General features: G+C 38.7%; 1 protein-coding gene across 1 annotated transcript in view; it reads right to left on the bottom strand.

The window, feature by feature from the left end:
* CSMD1 (CUB and Sushi multiple domains 1) overlaps positions 1-22,164 on the bottom strand; it is a 2,043,790-nt gene that overhangs the window by 412,033 nt on the left and 1,609,593 nt on the right. The window contains 2 exon segments of the mRNA XM_050802644.1: positions 3,710-3,925; positions 5,918-6,034. Coding sequence (XP_050658601.1) covers positions 3,710-3,925; positions 5,918-6,034 — 333 coding nt within the window.

The raw sequence follows: 22,164 nt of genomic DNA, 5'->3' as shown, positions 1-22,164 counted from the left end.
ATACAGAAAAGTAATTGTGGGAAATAAAAAATTTCGGTGTGAAAACGTTGTCATGGAAACGTTTTTCTCCTATGTTATACAGAAGAAAACAAATTCCGCGCAGGGAAAAGAAGAAAGGCTGCATGTCAGAGACTCCCTCTGACCCGGACAGGAGGAGTTTTGCCTCACGAAAGACGCAGAAAAGGTTTTTTTAGGAGAAAAAAAAAAAAAAAGTCTCGCTCTGTCACCCAGGCTGCAGTGGCACCATCTCAGCTCACTGCAAGCTCCGCCTCCCAGGTTCATGCCATTCTCCTGCCTCAGTCTCCCGAGTAGCTGGGACGACAGATGCCTGCCACCAAGGCTTTTGAATGAAGAGAAAACCACATATGTGAAGTCACAAAGTTATCCAAGTTTTAACCTTTTGAAGAGAATGACTGAGAAATGATGCTAATTCACTAGAAGTTAGCATTCAAGAAGTAGACACATCGTAGCAGGTGGGAAAGTAAGCGTGGAGTATCCAGTGCACACAGTTAGCAACCAGTAGCAGACAACGTTATGTAAAATGGGGATTGCGCAGATTTAGCTAAACCAACTGCAATATGGGGCTCTTTTTCTACAATGTTACCATTAACATCTGCAGAAATACTGACAAGGACACACAATCAGGAAATACTGCTTTATTAAGGCCTTCTGAGAAAGGCAGAAATAAACTCGATTACCAGGAAAGAAGGCAGATATAAAAGCATCTGAATGCCATTCATGATAAACAACAAAGTCTCTGGATGGGTAAATGCTTCATTTGTATAATACGTTGCTTGTTATTTGTATACTTAAAAAATAAACTCCATGGTATCAGTGTCACTGGCAATTGTGTGCAGCCCAGTTTCGAGGCAAAAATCTTTCCAATTGAAATTACTCCTCTAACATATCTAAGGAACTTGTTTACCTTAAAGTTGGCTTTGCAATCAAAAGTGTTATTTTTATTTTTTATTTTTTAAAAACATTTCTGCTTGTGTGCAACTGTCTAGATGGAATTGATTTCTTCTGCAGGCTTTAGGTATTATTTTCTACTGGTTATATTGAGATGAATTGTTCTAAATGTTTACAGACTGTTACCACTTTAAAGATCCATGAAAGAGTATGTGGTTGTTGGCTTGCTTGCTTGTGTAAGTAGTTTATAATGAGAATGTCAGCTGTGTAGTTCCATTCTGACTTTTGGTTATTTGTATGGTCTGAGAGTGTTACCCAAAATCCATGTGCTGGAAATTTGGTCCCCTTTTTGGGGATGTTTATGTCACGAGGGATCCACCCTCATTAATGGATTAAAGCCATTATAAAAGGACTTCTGGTCTTCTACCACATGGGGACATGGCGATCCTCCCTTTTTGGTCTTATACCCTCTGCCATGTGATGACACAGCAAGAAGGCTCACCCCAGATGCCAGCACCTTGATCTTGGACTTCCCAGCTTCCAGAACTGAGAAACGAATTTCTATTATTTATAAATTACTTACTATCAGGTATTCTATTATGGCAAGTGGCACAAACAGACTAAGACAGTAGTCATCAAAAGAGTTACTATCAGCCCTGTGCTAAGGGCACCGGAATAAGAAACTGATGCAGTAAAATGAACAGAATTTGCGTAGACTCCTGAGAAACACCTGCAGAAGTGAACAACAGACTTGCGTTGCTGCCATTTTCTTTTTTTGGAGAAGTCTATTTAAATTCATTTCGGATCATGATGAAAGTAAGAACAGGAGGAAGTGATATTCTCATAGTGATACTAATTGCGATACACCAGGGGAGAATGCACAGAGAGAGAGGGATTTAGGAATTAGTGTTGGAAAGATTTAAGTCTTTGATATATAAAGTGGCACGTTTCATGATTACTGCTGATTACAACAAATTTCCAAGAACTCAAGTGGTCTGAGCCAGTCTTGAAAGCTTCACGTGAGCAGTGAAATACCAAGAAAAATCAACAAAGTCAGATTAAGATAAATGGCAACTAGGTAGAATTACAGGGAGGAGAAAATAGTTCAGAGCATCTTGAAATCCCCAAGAAATATTTTCCTTGAAGACACTATTTTATTTTACATAATGCTACTCATCATGCAGTAGTTAGTAGGCAATCGTGAAGTTCTTCTTACAGTTGGCTCTTGAAAAATGTGGGTTTGAACTACTTGAGTCCATTGGAACATGAATTGTTTTCAATAACCATATTGGCAATTTTTTGGAGATTTGCTACAACTTAAAAACACATGCAGATGAACTGTGCCATCAAGACAGATCTTAAAAATTAGTTAAATGTTAGGTATGTCATGAAAGCACAAAATATATGTAGATACTAGTTTATTTATGTGTTAATTGACTGTAGGCCTTTGGTCAACAGTAACCTACTAGTAGTTGAGTTTTGGGGGCGTTAAGAGTTATACTCAGATTTTCCACTGTGCGGGGGTTGACACCCCTAACCCATGTATTATTCAAGTACAGTTGACCTTGAATAATACAAGGGTTAGAGGTGTCAATCCCCATACAGTGGGAAATCATCTTACTTACGAATAACTCGTCTTACTTGTGAGTAAGATACAGCAGTAGAGCTGCTGTTTATATAAAAGTGGGGCAAGCAAACTTTCTACCAAGATTTTTAGTCTTAGTCTGGGGGATAAGATACATACTCAAATATTGCAACACATAATCTCATAAGTGGCATCAAAAGTTATTAAGGAATTTCTGAGATCTCAAAAGTAGAATAAATTACACGTGACTGTGGCACCCAGGGACCATCTTATGAAAATTACATTTGATCTGGGCTATGAGGAATAAAGAAGGAAAACTCTCTTTGTCCAAAGCATCATATGCACAAATGCAAGTTAATGTGATTGTTCCCATCCATTGGCAGCAGGGCCCTTTCTGTTGGCAGAGGGTAGGGGCGTGCTGGAAATGAAGATATTGCAGACGTTCTGAGTGTGACCCATTCACACTCAAATGTGACCCATTCACATTTTGTTTATATGACCATGTTTATCTCTCACATGTTTGGTCAGCTTTTAAGTGGGGGTAATTTTTTTTGTATCTGTAAAAAAAAGAGCATCTATGTCATAAACTATGCAAATTAAACAAGCTAACCCATACAAATAATTTCTGCTGTAATATAAACCTTGTGCAAATATTATCTATATATTATCATTAAAAATAATGATGTTACCTAACTTGGAGTATTTTTTGTCACTGCATATGAATACATGAAACTATAAGCTCATCCTCAATTGTGTGTGTCCACGTGCTTCCTTCATCCTAGAGGTGGTTGTCAATGCAAATATTGGCAACTATGAAGGATAGAAACCAATGCAATCAGGTGATAACTGACCCTGAGGACGCCTCCCAATGAGGAAATTTCCTCAGAGATCTTGTAGAGTTGGTAAAGAGAATTGAGTAAGAAGGGCTTTGCAGAAGATAGTGACATTTACAGATTTTTCAGAGATAAGAATTCACAGATTGTGTAACACAAAGTGGCACTTTCTGGATGCCACATAACTGTACTTGTGCCCTGCTTTGTGAAGGCTCAGCTTCCTGCACCCCATCGGCTGGAATCATGCCTGCAGTCACGCATGCACAAACACACACTCATGCACACATTACACACACACACACACTCACTCACACACATTCTCACGAAGAGAAATAGCAGTATTGTTGCCATAGGAGAGAAACAGCAAACAAGACCAACATACCTGAAAAGGTGATGTTGAAGCCCTCGTATGAAATTGAGAAGTCTGATATAAACCGAAGCTGGGCAGTGAAGTTTCCAAACAAGCCTGCCTTGATCGTATGAGGTAACACTGACCCAGTGAGCCTGGCGACGGGCTCGGAGAAACTTCCGTCCTCTGTGATCAGTAAATAGTCGTGGGAACTCTCAAGATGAAAGGTGTGAAAGATCATCTGAACTCCTGAGAAATGAAGGGGGGAGAGAGAGAGAGAAAGAGACACGGAGGGCAGAGAGGGAGAGGGGCAGAGAGACAGAGACAGAGACAGAGATGAAAGAAATGGAGAGGAAGAGGCAATGACAGGGGAAGACAGGTTCCAGAGAGTAACAGCCACAGAGACAGAGATGATAGAGAGATGAGACAGAGATTGAGAGAGGGGTAGAGGAGAGAGAGAAAAAGAGAGAGGTTAGGAGAAGTAACAGTTGCTGAAAATTTTTTTCTGGACTTAGACACACCAAGCCTTAATCAAAATATTAAAATGTTTTCTTAATATGTAAGTCTAGCTTTGAAGTTCAAGAGGAAAATGGGTGGAAAGGGGATGGCTTTAGAAATGAAAAAAAGCAGAGGGGATAAACAACAAAAATAAATACTTAAGTGCATATAAGTACAGATATGACGTAAATAGGAAGATATGATGTGGATACGAATACTGAGGTACATAAGGAGATTATAGATGTAGCGATATATAGATACAGATATAGATGTAGATATTGGCATAGATATGGATATTTAAGAAAAACAGGTGAGAATGTTTACAATGGGCTTCATTCAAAAATTGTCAGTAGGCTCTTAGGGACAGTATTTGTCCCTGAGGGACAAAGGACCAGACGATTTTTCAATTTACACTAAACAAGTGTCCTTTAGAAAAATCTTAGTTGGAGATCTGTATAAATGAGGAAAAACTTCCTTAAAAATGTAGTTTCAGATGCCCCTAAAGCATATGACCTCACAGTAACCACAACTACAAAGTCTTATTTCTGGATTCCTATAGTGAAATCAATAAAATTAACTGTGAATAGATACCTTCTAATAAAAATGTGTATTTTTATGATTATAAAACTTTGGTCACTCATAATCTGTGCCTCCTTTATGCTCAGTTTCCTTCAGAGCAACTTCTTCTTTCCTGTCATTCATGGTAGCATACATAGTGTCACACAGTATACATAATAAAATGTAGCCATTTAATATTAACTAGGGTTCAAATCTATGTGAAAAGACAAAGTCTACTAACACTTATGTGATTGAAATTTCAAACAGACTCTTTTGTATTTTATTTTTTAAAATAGAGTCTCACTTATCTCCCAGGCTGGAGTGCAGTGGCGCAATCTCAGCTCACTGCAACTTCCGCCTCCTGTGTTCAAGCCATTCTCCTGACTCAGCCCCTAGAGTAGATGGGATTACAGGGATGTACACGATGCCTAGCTAATTTTTTTTGTATTTTTAGTAGAGACAGGTTTCACCATATTGGCTAGTCTGGTCTGGAACTCCTGACCTCAGGTGATATGCCTGTCCTGGCCTCCCAAAGTGCTGGGATTACAAGCATGAGCCACTTCACCTGGCCCCAAATAGACTCTTAAAAATGACAAGTTCAGTCACAGGAAAAACAGTCAGGCTACGATCCTAAACCTAGTGATTATAATCTACATTTCCTACACAAAGTGCAAAATGTCCTGGTCTTCACTATGCTTATGTATAATTGAGGATAGAAATATCTATTCCATGAGGCATCTCTGGATTATGTGAAGATAAATTATTCATTATGTGTGATGATACGGGGTAAACATAAAATACAAGGAAAGTACAAAAACTGTCCCAGATTTATTATGGAAATTAGAAGTTAGACAATCACTTATTTCCTTTTATTTAATTGTCACATTTTATTGAATAGATGCCTTTATTCCTTACCACGATACCTAGATTTCAAGCTTTTATTCACATGCATATATTCAGGTTATCTGATAAACAGAGAGCAAAACAAGGAATCTGTTTTTATTATACAGTTGAAAGACTATTTTTTCTTCCAAAATCTTATTAAATAATAAGTCAAAGTTTTGAACTATACATGAGAAAAGTAGTTATCTCACTTGTTTACACTGTAATATGTTTTCGGTTTTGTTCCCACGTTTCTGTCTCATTTACTTGTTGGTATGTTTGAGACCTATGATAGATTCTTACCTTTTCCATGAGACACTTCAATGGTCCACGTGCAGTTTAGAGAGTTTGGATAAAAATCTGGAAACCCAGGAGAAAGGACTGTTCCACTCTTTCCATGGATGTAGCCTCCACACAGGGCTTAAAATAATAAAGAGAGATGGTTGTAGCACTGAAGTTTCACAATGATTGCCAGAACAAAATACTGGTTAAATGGCATGGAATTTGCAGGAGGCTTAACAGATCTAATGTCATATGCAAGAAAAACCAAGTAAAACCTGAGCTTTATGTTACTTGCAAATATATTATGCTGGTTCATATGTAGGCATCTTAACCACTACAAAACCTTGACAACATAACACAGAATAAAGCACAGCCGGAGAACGGGAACCTGCATTCACAAGCCTCAGAATTGCAGAAATAGTGCAGGTTTGCACTCCTGAGAGCTGTTGGTCTCCTTCAGCACCTCAGTGAGTTCCAATCTCCTGAACAAACCATGCCACGTTCAAACACTCACTTCAGACACTCATTTTGGAAGAAAAGAAGAGAAAGTTTTATGTAATCATTTCAATGGGAAAGTGGCAATAATTAGGCTGTCAGCAGAATATGGGAGCTTAAGTGCTCAACTCTGATGTCAGGAAGTTATGAGTTCAAATGCTGGCTCAGCTACTCACTAGCTCTGTGATCTCTGGTAAGTCTCTCAATCCTTTACATTTCTCCTATCTTGAAAACAGAAATTATGATAAAATGCATCTCATGGATAGGTGTTTGCAATGATTGCCATTATAGAACACAATTTACAGTGGGTAATTGATACTAAATGATTAAAATGGTACCTACTGATAGATACTGATCTAAACATTACCTACTGAGAGTTGCTAACAGGAATTCAATTCTTAAGACATCAATAATTTAACATTTTGAATAGACTCCATATACCCTAATTTTACAAACATCAAGAGGAGAATATTGACATGTTCCCACCAACTTTCTCCTTTTATTTCATATCTTAAGACCTCTCAAACTATCCTCTGAATGGAAGCACTGAACTGAAAAAGAATAAAAGGAAATGGAGTCACCAGAGCCAGAGGGTAGAGGCAGGAAAGGCAATTGCTATTCATGCTCTGCAAACAAACAGCCACGTGTCTTGTGAGTCACCAAGTGCTCCGGGTCTTGCCCTTCTCCTGGAACCTGTCCACCTGCAGTTGTGAGGCCTATGGATGCCACCAGCTCAGATCTCGAGACCTGGCTGCCCACCCTCACTACAGCACCTCCACCGTGGTGGTGAAGGTTATGTGCCCGCATGACTGGGCTAACAGCTGCCCAGATAGCTGGTAAGAGGCTGGGCATGTCTGTGAGGGTGCTGCTACGAGAGATTAGCATTTGAAGCAGTGGACCAAGTGAAGATTTGCCTTCACCAGTGTGAACTGGCATCATTCAATCTGCTGAGGGCTTAAACCGAATAAAAAGGTAGAGAAAAGCCTGGGCACGGTGGCTCACACCTGTAATCCCAGCACTTTGGGAGGCTGAGGCAGGTGGATCACCTGAGGTCAGGAGTTCAAGACCAGCCTGGCCAGCATGGCAAAACCCCATCTTTACCAAAAATACAAAAAATTAGCCAGGGATAATGGCGGGAGCCTATAATTCCAGCTACTCAGAAGGCTGAGGCAGGAAAATCAATTGAACCCGGGAGGCGGAGGTTGCAGTGAGATGAGATCGTGCCATTGTCCTCCAGCCTGGGGCAACAAGAGTGAAACTCCATCAAAAAAAAGAAAGAAAGAAAGAGAGAGAGAGAGAGAGAGAGAGAGAGGGAGGGAGGGAGGGAGGGGGGGAGGGAAGGAGGGAGGGAGGGAGGGGGGGATAGGAGAGAGAGGGGGGGGGGGGGGGGGAGATAGAGAGAGAGAGAGAGAGAGAGAGAGAGAAAGAGAAAGAGGGGAAAGAGAAAGAGAGAGAGAGAAAGAGAGAGAGAGAAAGAAAGAAAGAAGGAAAGAAAGAAAGAAAGAAAGAAAGAAAGAAAGAAAGAAAGAAAGAAAGAAAGAAAGAAAGAAAGAAAGAAAGAAAGAAAGAAAGAGAAAGAAAGAAAGAAAAGGCAGAGTGAATAAAAAATTTATCTTTTCCTGAGCTGGGACATCCATCTTCTCTTGACCCTGACTTCTGAGCTCCTGGTTCTTGAACCATCAGACCCAGGACATACACCTTCAGCTCCCCTGGTTCCCAGGTCTTCAGCCTCAGCCTTAATTATGCCACTGGCTTTTCCAGGTGTCTAGCTTGCAGAGGGCAGATCGTGGGACTTTTGACCTCTCAATCACATGAGCCAATTCCCACAACAAATCTTGGTTCTGTTTCTCTGGAGCACACTGACTAATACATCCACTTATACGTGCAAGGTTCTCTACTCCTCTGTGTTTCCATAGCCTTATATGTAAAAGGGGGCAGAAATCAAAACTCATTCCTGCTTGCTGAAGAATGAAATCAGTGAAGACATGTAAGCAGCTCACAATAGTGTCTCACAAGCAAAACATCACTCAGTGTCACAATTTACTATGCATTTCACAAGATTCTTTTGCTTTTTTTTTAAACATGTCCCCATTCTGTGCATGTATGTATTTATACTTCCTTTCGTAAACTAGGTAGGATGACCTATCATGAGGTAAATGATATTCTGAGTAACTTCTTCTAACTAGTATGATCATTCTGAATTATGTTTTATAAAAGCCTCTTCCACAAATAATATTCACAAAAGTATTAGATAATCTATGAAAGATGTGACAAGCCTCATCATGCTCACTAACCATGCATCTTAAGGGAACAAATCATCTCCTTTAATATGTAAACCTCATGGGAGGCGTGATGTAAAAACCAGCAAAATAGAAAATTTTTAAAATAAGTTCTAGAATATTTTAAGAATTTCTCATGGAATTTTTGCATCTTCAGATTGCAGTGACTCCACATTCCACTGTGAAAGAAGACATTATACATCCCACTTGAAATTACTCAACACATAGTTATTTGGCACCTGCTATGGAGCAGGCCCTGTCCCCAGCATCAGGGATGATCAATAATAAGAGAGATAAAATATCTGCCCTTGTAAAGTATGCATTCTAGTTGGAAAAGACAGGATAAAACCCATAACAACATAAAAGGCAGATGATGTACAATGTTGGGAGATGACACATGACTGTGAAGAAAATCGAGAAAGAGGGATGGGATAGTCCGAGGCTGTGGGTGGCCAGGGGTGCCATACTTAGGAAGTGGTCTATAGATAAGGACTTGAGAGAGACAAGGGAAACACTGAATACCTGGGGAAGAATTTGGGGAGAGAAAGTGGCTAGGACCAGGGCTCAAGCTACAGTGGAGCTGCAGGTGTAGGGAACAGAAAGGACACCTCTGTGGCCGGTGGTCCTCAGAAGAGTTGGAGGTTTCTTTCAGTGACATGATGGGGCACTGGACGGCCCTACCTAGAAAAGGACGCAACCTCATGACCTACCTAGGGTTTAGCCCTGCTCCTGAGGCTGTGCTGATAGAACACACGGGGGTGGCAGGGCCCTGATCCTGAGGCTGTGCTGAGAGAACACACAGGGGTGGCAGGGCCCTGCTCCTGAGGCCGTGCTGAGAGAACACACAGGGGTGGAGGGAGGAAGGCGATCAGGACCCCGAACCAGGTCATTGGCAGCAAGATGACAAGACATGGTCTGAACCTGGCTGTGTCCTGAAGGCAGAGCCAGTGGGACTTTCTCCTGAATGGGAGGTGGGCATTACGATTAAAAAAAAGGAGGAGCTGGGGTTGACTGTGAGAACTTAACCTGAGTGTGAAATAACTACAGGGGGAGACTTGAGACATTGAGAGAATGAGGTTATGAGAGTAAGGCAGGCATTCAGCTCTGGATACTGAAGCTCCATGTCTGCTGGGCTTGTGTGTGGAATGGTTGACATTGCAACTGGATGCACAGGTCTGGAGTCCATGAAAGAGGGTTGAGCAAGGGGTAGAAGGGAGACCACAACGACGTGAGATCACTGGTGCAGTGAATGTAGACGTAAGCTTCCACAGAGGCAACTGAAGCCAGTGCACCATGTAGTGGGAAGAAAACCAGCAGAGGACGGAGGAGTCCTGAATTCAGAAGCTTTGGATTGGTCACTTTTCACTGGTCTGTGATTGGATTCGTGTGAATTGATGCAATAACTTCTCAGATTTTTATGAAAACATTCACCATAATAAATTTAAAACATTTTAAGTAAAACTGAGACATCTTATATCCAAAGCTACTTGTCAGTGGTCTGTATCCCAAAATCTGCATATGTAATATAAACTGTTAAAATTAAGTCATATCCAACTACATTTAACAGCATGAAAACAATCAATCTTTATTTTATCCTCTGTCTTCATATCATCAAGAAAAGTTACTTGATCATCTATTGGGGAAAAATCTGGGAGGGAATGCGCTCTGCCCTCTTTTTGATGTTTTCCAACCATATCTCATGGAACCTGGAAATCACTAACCAGCCCCGTCACGCTGTCATTAGGTGCAAAGTGAGACAGAAAGTTAGAGATAAAGCTGCTGTCAGGCTCGTTTAGATTTATATGGGTGCAAACACAATGCAGTCCAATTCACATATCATGAAGACTTTACATAAAAGTAATTCTGCCCACAAATCCTATAATATTTTTCAGGAAAAGGAAATTTGATGTGTGGAGAATTGAATTGGTATTCTCACCTAAAATTGAAGTGAGGAGAGGAGAGAATAAAATGAAATACCTGAATTACATTTTAGTGTCTATACAGGTTATGGCTATATTCATATGTAGACATGCCTACATTCCTTTAGCAGAGCTACAAATATAGCTGCCCATAATTTGAATTACATTAATCTGTCTCTTCATGCATGGTGGATCCTTTTCTAAGTAGCTGTAAAAGACACAGTAAAATTTTACTGTTGCTGTCCTTAATGCTGTAATTTCTTGAGTTTTACTTTACTATATGTAACCTACCCAACATCAAGGATGCAGGTATGTTACATCAGAAATCTTTTGGAAGGAGGACTAAGATATGCAGAAATCACTGAAGAACAAAAGAGGAGACATATATTGTGATATTTTCCTGACTGAGTTGAAGTAAAGCATCCAACTGTTTCTTTTTTCAACTGTTTTTGCAAGCTCCGCCTTTTTTCCTGCCTCAGCCTCCTGAGTAGCTGGGACTACAGGCACCCGCCACCGCGCCCGGCTAGTTTTTTTTTTTTTAGTTTTTGTTTTTTTTTTTTGAGACCGAGGCTTGCTGAACCACCGCGCCCGGCGAGGGTTTTCTTTGTCCAGGCTGGAATGCGGTGATGAGATCTTGGCTCACTGCAACCTCTGCCTCCTGGGTTCAAGCAATTCTCCTGCCTCAGCCTCCCCTGTAGGTGGCATGTGCCACCACGGCCAACTAATTTTTTGTATTTTTAGTAGAGACGGGGTTTCACCCTGTTGGCCAGGCTAGTCTCGAACTCCTGACCCCAAGTGATCTACCTGCCCTGCCTCGGCCTCCCAAAGTGCTGGGATTACAGGCATGAGCCACCGCGCCTGACCCATCCACCCGTTTTTCAAGTTCTGTCTTTTGTCCTCTGCTTTTATCCATTCATCCATCCAATCCTGCATTTAGAGTTACTTATTAAGAAACATACTACTGTTTTCCAAACACTCTTTGATGCTGCTGGGCACAGAACAATGAATAAGACAGATTAAGTCCCTGTTTTTCCAATGTTTACATTCCAATGGGGAAGGCAAATAACTTAGTTTTAAAAATCCAGATAATGGGCGGGCACAGTGGCTCACGCCTGTAATCCCAGCACTTTGGGAGGCTGAGGCGGGTGGATCATGAGGTCAGGAGATGGAGATCATCCTGGCTAATGCAGTGAAACCCCGTCTCTACTAAAAAAAAAATACAAAAAAGTAGCCGGGCGTGGTGGCAGGCGCCTGTAGTCTCAGCTACGCGGGAGGCTGAGGCAGGAGAATGGCGTGAACCCGGGAGGTGGAGCTTGCAGTGAGCCGAGATTGCGCCACTCACTCCAGCCTGTGTGAGAAAGCTAGACTCTGTCAAAATAAATAAATAAATAAATAAATAAATAAATAAATAAATTCAGATAACTAGGTCTGATTTATTCCAAGAACAAGAATACTAACTTGTTTTCTAAACTCAAAGGAGGTCTAGGTGATTAGAGTATGATGGACATGCTGGTGAATCAACGAAGTGATGAATGCACATCCTGGCAAATGTCCACTCCCAGGATGGTGACTATGGAGTAAGCGACACAAGGTTGGAGGAAACGCAGAAGATCAGAAGCAACCCCGTGTTAGCAGGCTGCCCTGAGACAGGTTGTCTGCTGAGGTTTCCCTGCCAACTCATTCCTGCGGCTTCCTGCTGATGTTCACGGCAAAGCACACAGCCCTCTGATGGATTCTGCACTTCCCACCACCCCCTTCACCCCATCACTTCCCCTGACCCTGCCAAAGTCTTCTAATAAATGGAAGTTTGCAGAGTCAGTTATTGTTGACTAGAACTAAGAAATTGAATTCAACAAGTTTATGGATGGGAGGAAGGCGGCAGTTGAAGCACGCAGACAATTTCACAGGCAACGGTGATCTCCATGTTAGAGAGGGTGATGGGAAAAAGAGGAGCCGGTGATTATAAACCTTCTAGCTCCCTGGATGGTGACATTCACCTCCACTGTGCCAGCTGTAACTTGAAACCTGACAGCTTCCACATGTACATGTTAAAAACTGACCTCGTTCTCCAAATGTGTTGAATTTCCAACTGCTTGCTAGGTTTCTCGGGATGTCACCTTGGAGTCATCTCTCTCTCCTAAACTCATGTATCCTCCTAGTGACACTTCTATCTACTCTCCACCTTGACTTTCTTCAACTGATGTGTCTCAGATCATTTTGGTCTCATCAATCGCCTAGCCTCTGCATGTCTGCCTCTTCCTCAAAGAGATCAACCTGTGAAAGCACAGCCTTGGGCCTGATCTGTTTCCATCTTTTCTCTCTTTTTCCATCATTTTCTTCTTCTCCTGAAACCATAAACACAGTTCTATTTGAAGCCAGACTTAATGAATTACTTTCCACTTCAATAATATTCATAGACTCTCCAGGCCCTACATAAGTCACTGAATTTATTCATATATTTATTTATATGAATAAACATATTAAATATACTTTTATGAATAAATATGTTGTTCACATATGTATTTATAATAGAAACATTCTACCCAAAGGAATCTTGTGCAGAATCTCCCAATAGGAAGGAGGGGAGTAAATTAGGGCAGTCCAGTTGCACAGGAGAGATTCCAATCCTGATTCACATCCCCCGCCTCACTCTCAGAAAAACCCTGGTCCTCACAGTGGGATCGCCGGACACTGCATCATGAATCTCTGACTATGTCCATAGACCAGCACTCAAGGCATTTGATCATCATCGAACTTCAGTGATTAATTCACACCCCTCAATCCTCCAGTACTCTTTTTTTTTCTCTCTGCACCTCAGTTTATAACCATTTCTTCACATTGAAACATGTCCCTTCCTCTCAACCTCCATCTCAAAGATGTATCTCCAAAATTGCCTCCAACCTTTCAATATCCCAAATTGGAACTTTTTTTCTCCCACTTCTTTATCCGCAACCACTTTTCTTGTGTCTAATAAAGCACTTACTTCATTGTGTGATTTTTAAAAATGTCTTTCCTTTTGATATGCTGATAGATTTTAAACTTCTGTGTGATTGCAAATACAGCAGGTTCCCAATAAATGCTTGTGGAGAGAGTAAACAGTTTAAAAATACTTATTTAATAAAAAAATTTCAAAGTTTTCTTTGCATTTGTCTTTCACAAAATTAAAGGACAATTTACCCCAATGTTCATTTCTTTAACATTTGAATGTGTGAAAGAATAACATTAAAAACACAATGAACTGATGCTATGGACCCAGGACAGACACTGAGTTCATTGTGTTTCACATTGATGTAGAATACTATAATTAATTATTTTTTTTCTTTTCTGAGAGCTATGAATGTTTAAAGGTTTAAATATCCTACTTATGTAGCTTTTGTTGCGAGAAAAACCCATGGGGTTTAAGAGATTGCTTAAGATTTAAAGGGTAACGAGTAACAAGAACAATTCTTATGGTTGTATGAAAACTATCAAACATGACTGACTAAAACTCTCTTATCAAACTCTAACATCCCCCAAAATATGTAGATTTATTAATAGCTTTTTTTTTTTGGAGACAGTCTTGCTCTACTGTCCAGGCTGCAGTATAGTGGGGTGATCTTGGCTCACTGTAACCTTGACCTCCTGGGCTCAAGCAATCCCCCTGCCTCAGCCTCCTGAACAGCTGGGACTACAGGGGCACGCCAACACCCCCAGCTATTTTTTTGTATTTTTTATGGAAATGACATTTTACTATGTTGCCCAGGCTGGCCTCGAACTCTTGGGCCCCAGCAATCTCCCTACTTCAGTCTCCCAATGTGCTAGGATTACAGGCATGAGCCACCACGCCTGGCTTATTAATACATTTTTACCATAAATTCTTTATACTCTGAAATGTGTTCCAGTGCCACAAATTATAGTCATGCTATTGATTCCTTTGACAGGTAGAAATCTCAAATTTACATACATTTATATTGGTAGACAATAAAGAAACAAAATGAATAAGCTGAGTGTACTTTTATTTTCTATGGAAAATGCCACCCATATAACTGGCATCTCTATAGCACCTCAATTCCTGTACTGCAAAACCTATAGGCTATTTTTGGTCTATTCCCACTCTGTTTCTTCTAAATCACTCTCCTATTGATCCTCCACTCAGTTTCCATTGACCCTACTTTGCTAAACCTCCAGGAATTCCTAGACTGTACTGCACCTATCAACTCCTGATAATTTTGCTCATTTCCTTTTCCTGGGATGCCTGTTCACATGCTAGCTACTTCGAGAAATCCTACCCATAACGGAAACCCCAGCTCGAGGGCTGTACTTTCCATGAATTTTTCCTCAGTTACTGCTCCCTGGGAGCTTAAAATCACACTGAACAGACTGTATCAAGTATGTATAATATGTAAGTCTAAGATACATTTGATATAAATTGTAAATACATGTTATTCTCTCTCTCTCTCTCTTTTTCTCTCTTTCTTTCTGGAGCTGAATATTAACAGAAACTGAGGTCAGGAAAGTCAGTGCTATCATAGCCCGGGGCAATCAAGACTGAGTGTGACCTGGTCTTGGAGGTTGGGAATGATTTAAATAATGTAATACGTAAGGATGAAGAACGGGATTGAATATTGCATATGTTTGGTTGTTGGTAAGAAGAGAGCAAGACCATCAATAGAGAAGTTGTATTTTCTAGGTCACCTGCTGGGTAGAGTAGAATCTTGGCTAAACCAGGAAGAAGTCAAATCCCGGAATAGACCAAAAACAAGTTCTCAAATTGAGGCAGTAAATAACAGCCTATCAACCAAAAGAAGCCAGGACCAGGTGGATTCACAACCAAATTCTACCAGAAGTACAAAGAGGAGTTGGTACCATTCCTTCTAAAACTATTCCAAATAATAAAAAAAGAGAGACTCCTCCCGAACTCATTTTATGAGGCCAGCATCATCCTGATATCAAAACCTGGCAGAGGCACAACAAAAAAGAAAATTTCAGGCCAATATCCCTGATGAACACCAATGTGAAAATCCTCAATAAAATACTGGCAAACCAAATTCAGCAGCACATTACAAAACTTATCCACCTTGATCAAGTCAGATTCATCGCTGGGATGCAAGACTGGTTCAACATACACAAATCAATACACGTCATCCATCACATAAACAGAACCAATGACAAAAACCACATGATCATCTCAATAGATGCAGAAAAGGCCCTTTGATAAAATTCAACACTTTTTCATGCTAAAAACTCTCCATAAACTAGGTATTGATGGATGGTATCTCAAAAATAAATAGCTAGTTATGACAAACCCACAGCCAATATCATGCTGAATGGGCAAAACCTGGAAGCATTCCCTTTGAAAACTGGCAAAAGACAAGGATGCCCTCTCTCACAACTCCTATTCAACATAGTATTGGAAGTTCTGGCCAGGATAATCAGCCAAGAGGAAGAAAGAAAGGGTATTCAAATAGAAGAGAGGAAGTCAAATTGTCTCTGTTTGCAGATGACATGATTGTATATTTAGAAAATCCCATTTTCTCAGCTCAAAATGTCCTTAAGCTGATAAGCAATTTCAGCAAAGTCTCAGGATACAAAATCAATGTGCAAAAATCACAAGCATTCCTATACATCAATAATAGACAAACACAGAGCCAAATTATGAGTGAATTCCCATTCAAAATTGCTACAAAGAGAATAAAATGTTTGGGAAAATAACTTAGAAGGGGTGTGAAGGACCTCTTCAAGGAGAACTACAAACCACTGCTCAAGAAAATAAGAGAAGACACAAACAAATGGAAAAACATTTGTTTTTGGATAGGAAGAATCAGTATTGGATTGGATAGGAAGAATCAGCTCATGGATAGGAAGAATCAGTATTGTGAAAATGGCCATACTGCCCAAAGTAATTTAGAGATTCAATACTATCCCCATCCAACTACCATTGACTTTCTTCACAGAATTAGAAAAAACTACTTTAAATTTTATATGGAACCAAAAAAGAGCCCGTATAGCCAAGACAATCCTAAGCAAAAAGAACTAAGCTGGAGGCATCATGCTACCTGACTTCAAACTATACTATAGGGCTACAGTAACCAAAACAGCATGGTACTGGTACCAAAACAGATGTATAGACCAAGGTGGAACAGAACAGAAGCCTCTGAAATACTACCATATATCTACAACCACCTGATCTTTGACAAAACTGATAAAAACAAGCAATGGGGAAAGGATTCCCTATTTAATAGATGTTGTTGGGAAAACTAGCTAGCCATATGCAGAAAACCAAAACTGGATCCCTTCCTTACACGTTATACAAAAATTAACTAAAGATGGATTAAAGACTTAAACATAAGACCTAAAACCATAAAAACCCTAGAAGAAAACCTAGGCAATACAATTCAGGACATAGGCATGGGCAAAGACTTCACGACTAAAACAGCAAAAAACAATGGCAACAAAAGCCAAAATTGCAAATGGGATCTAATTAAACTAAAGAGCTCCTGCACAGCAAAAGAAACTATTATCAAAGTGAACAGGCAACCTAAAGAACGGGAGAAAAATTTTCAATCTATCAATCTGACAAAGGGCTAATATCCAGAATCTACAAGGAATTTAAACAAATTTACAAGAAAAAGACAACCCCATCAGAAAGTGGGCAAAGGATATGAACAGACACTTCTTAAAAGAAAACATTTAGGCAGCCGACAAATGTAAGAAAAAAAGTTCATCATCACTGGTCATTAGAGAAATGCAAATCCAAACCACAATGAGATACCACCAGTTAGAATGGTGATCACTAAAAAGTCAGGAAACAACAGATGCGGGAGAGGATGTGGAGAAATAGGAACACTTTTACCCTGTTGATGGGAGTGTAAATTAGTTCAACCATTGCAGAAGACAGTGTGGCGATTCCTCAAGGACGTAGAACCAGAAATGCCATCTGTCCCAGTAATCTCATTACTGGGTATATACCCAAAGGATTATAAATCATTTTAGTATAAAGACATATGCACACGTATGTTTATTGCAGCCCTGTTCACAATAGCAAGGACTTGGAACCAACCCAAATGCCCATCAATGATACAGAGGGTAAAGAAAATGTGGCACATATATACCACGGAATACTATGCAGCCATAAAATGGGATGAGTTCATGTCCTTTGCAGGGACATGGATGAAGCTCAAAACCATCATTGTCAGCAAACTAATGGAACACAGGAACACAAAACCAAAAACCATGTTCTCACTCATAAGTGGGAGTTGAACAATGAGAACACATGGTCACAGGAAGGGGAACATCACACACAGGGACCTGTTTAGGGAGTGCAGGGCTAGGGGAGGGATAGCATTAGGAGAAATACCTAATGTAGATGACAGGTTGATGGGTGCAGCAAACCACCATGGCACATGTATACCTATGTAACAAACCTGCATGTTCTTCACGTGTATCCCAGAACTTAACGTATAATGAAAAAAAAAAAAAAAGATAGAAAAGAAAATAGTCTTGGTTACGTACTGAAATATTTTGAAAAGTAAGTTACCAACGCTCAATGAATAATTTTTGGATAATATTTGAATGCACAGGTACGTGAGCATGTTGTTTTCTTTTGATAAAAACCTCACTTAAAATTAAAATTACGTATTTCAAATGAGTCAGGCAAAGTCTCTCACTTGGGTATGTCAGTTTTCATTACCAGATCAAGAACCTAGGTAATTCAATGACTGTCCTATGATGGAAAAGTTGCCTTCATCCATCATGTTATATTCAGAGTGCTACAACTTTTCAATCCTTACAGCTATGACTAAACAGTCTGCGAGTAAAACAATTTGACAAGTCCCTTGTGGGTACTTGTTCAACAGATCTACCCCACACGAAAATAAAAAAGAGAGCAGCTTACACACATCCCATTTTAAAATTCTATTTTTGTCTATAGCCCAAATTAACAAAAATAAATTATTAAAAAGGCACAGTATCATCCAAGAAATCCGTATGCATTTCCATGGCATGTAAACATTCAGGTAAAATTATTGATACGATTAACTTATTCTATTGCAAATTTAGGGTGAGTAATTTAACAAAATATCAAACTGATTCAAGTTCAGTTTCACAAGAAGAAGACTTGATTATTTTAAGGGTTATCATTCTTATTGCAAATATTTTTAATATAGAACCCAAAAATACGACAAATATTTACATAGTCTGTATGACATCCTTGAGTTTTACAAAATTATAAGTAGCCAGGAGTTATCATCTTTCTGACACTAAGAATCCTACAGACACATGTAGTTTATTTATTTTTCATTACTAGAGTTCTAATTACAAAAATAAAACTAACATAAATTCAAATAATACCAAAAGCTGTAGAGTGAAAAATCAAAACTCTCACTGCACCCACGCTACAGCCAAGTTATCTCTGAAGAGGTGAGCATGAGAATTACAGTTTTAGAATGTCTATTTTCAGTCAATTTCTATGCAACACTGTGTGTACCTGCAATTACACATATCTATACAGTATATGCATATACACAACATGCATTGTTCTATCATTTCTTATTTTTTCCTTCAAAAAGAGTGTATCAGGCTGGGCGTGGTGGCTCATACCTGTAATCCCAGCACTTTGGGAGGCCGAGGCAGGCAGATCACCTGAGGTCAGGAGTTCCAGACCAATCTGGCCAACATGGCGAAACCCTGTCTCTCCTAAAAAATACAATAATTAGCTAGGTGTGGTGGTAGGTGCCTATAATCCCAAGTACTAGGGAGGCTGAGGCAGGAGAATCCCTTGAACCTGGGAGGCGGAGGTTGTACTGAGCTGAGATCCTGTCACTGCACTCCGGCAGGAAAGCAAAGTTATGATTTACTTGCATTCTTCTGATTCCTAGTCAGCACTGGAATATTTTTTAAAGTTTATTGGGTTAGGGTTATTGTAATAACTAATAACTAAAGTTATAAATATATAAAAATATATAATATACAAATATATAATATATAAATAATATATATTATTAGCATTATATATGTCTATATTTATATACATATAGAGAGAGATATAAAATGTATCTGCATAGCTCTTTTTCTCATAGATCTGTTAGCTTATTAGTGTTGCTTTTCTCCTTTCTTCCAGTTGCAGAATATGATTATTTCATGTGTATATCACATGGAGAATGCAAGTATTTCTGGTTGTTTGACCCTTTCTTTTACCTTTTTACATTTTTAATAGAATAATTTTTAGTTTGCATATAGCAAAATTGGTCAACGTTTTTTCATTTGCTGTTTTCGGATTTCTTTAGAAGTTTTTCCAAGATTTAAAAACTAAGACTTTTTTTTAAAAAACCCAAAACCAAATGACAAAACATGATGCTCACAGGTATGGCCACTTCCTCTGTGAAAAAGTCAGCAGAGCGTTGAGAGGAGAAATAGGATCTCAAATACCAGTGACACCAGTTCATCCAAACAGCCACATTGGAGAAAAAGTGGATCTGGACGCGACATCATTCCTTACCACGCATTTTTAGGTGGATTGAAGTATAAATTTAAAACATAAACATAACTTTTTACTTTTAGGGGTGATGAACAAGTTACTGATCATGGTGATGGTTTCATAGATGTACATATGTATCCCAAATCACATCAAATTGTTCACATTCAACATATGCAGTTTACTGCATTTCAGACATACCTTAATAAAGCTGTTAAAATGTTTAAAGTTTTTAGTGGAAAACAATAGAACATCTTCATTACTCTGAGTGGAGGCAAGCCTTCTGAAACATGCACAAATGACAACAGCGAAACATGGGACTATTTTAAAATTAAAAACTTCTATTCATCAAGAAGATACCAATAAGAGAAGGAGAAGAACAACTCCAGAATAAAAGATTTATAATGCATAGATCAAAGGAACTGTAGCTAAATATTTACACAACACCTGTAATTCAGTAAGATAAAGGCATGCGACCCAATAGAAATGGAAGCAAAGAAACAGATGTTTTATAAGAGATGATATATCAATGTCCAATAAATATACAAAAATGTGCTCAGAACAACTGAAGTGGCAGCAAACAGTATAATGAAAAAAAATGTTGATATGCTTATGCAATAATATTAGATGATGAGAAGTAGCAAAACACAGCTAAGTGCTGTAATATGCATGGACCCCACAAACTGAAGGTTCGAGGAAAGTTGCTGGACAAAGAGTAACTTCCCTGGATAATTTCATTTATTTAGATAACCACTAGTGCCAGAAAATTAAGGTTCAACCTTGGGAGGCAGCGACTGGGAGAGGCTGTGAAAGGGAAGTGTGGAGTCCTGGAAAAGTTCATTTAGTGACCTACACGGTCTTGAGCTGACAGGTACATGTTTACTGTGTGAAATGCACTGAGCTACAGACTTATACCTGTACAAATAAATAAATATAGACATCTTTTAAAACTGGTTGTCTGAGAGAGATTCTATATTTTCACATAATTTTAAGTTTTGAATCTTTATATCTTGAATCAATGTGTAACTTATTTTGTATACATTTTTAAACATTTTAAAACCAAATCAGGTATCCAATTTGAGCAACATTATGTGTTAATAGGGTATTCCTTTTCCACAAAATGGAATAATTTTATTATAAATTAAGTTTCTGTACAGACAAAGATCTGTTACTAGAATCCCTATGCTATTGCACTAATATATTTGTGTATTTCCATACCAATTCCACATTGTTTGGTTTATCATTAGTTTTTCATATGCGCTGATATAACATGGGACAGTCCTTCCTTATTATTCTTAAAAATATATTTCTTATCCATTTGGGGCATTTCTCTTCCAAATTAATTTTTAAATATTTGTAAATTGCTATTAAAATCCCAATTTATTTTAATTAGATTTTATTGACTTTAAAACTTGTGGAAAATTTGTACATTTAAATTCTGTTCTTCTCTTCTAAAACATAGTATGCATTCCCATTTATTAAGGTATTCTTCATATGTATTTCATATGGAATGCATATGTATATGAAGTTCATAACTGAATACAAAAGAATACCGATGATATTACATTTTTATTTATATATTTAATTGTAAATATATATTTAATAAATTTCATATGAATTTTGCAATTAAATATATAAATAGAAATGTTAAGGCATATACATATATATGCACATATGTACATATCTATGAATGCATATGTATGTATATATGTATATATATGTATGTATGTATATAGGCCTTTACATTTCTTGCTAGATATATTATTCCTGAATAATTTTTTGTGTTTTTCTTTTACCCTACATGTTTTTATTATATTTCAAATAAGTTATATCCTATGCGGAAATCTATTGACATGTAATCCTGAATGCAGCCACCTGCTGAACTGATTATTGCTAAAAGTCAGCTATCTTCTCTTTATAATATTTATAATTCATATCATTTTCATATATTTTTGCATTTGTTAGGATCTTCTGAGCAATGGTGCACAACAGTTCTAAAACCAAGGAGTTTATCCTGTTCTTAACTTTTAAGGAACTTTTTATAATAGTTTACCATTAACTATGGTGTTTTCTACAGGCAAATTCACTTATATGATGGTTACCTGTATATTTATGAAAGCGATA

Source organism: Macaca thibetana, chromosome 8 (genome assembly GCF_024542745.1).
Source record: "Macaca thibetana thibetana isolate TM-01 chromosome 8, ASM2454274v1, whole genome shotgun sequence".
NCBI lineage: Eukaryota > Metazoa > Chordata > Mammalia > Primates > Cercopithecidae > Macaca > Macaca thibetana.
This window is presented reverse-complemented; position numbering and strand designations above follow the sequence as displayed.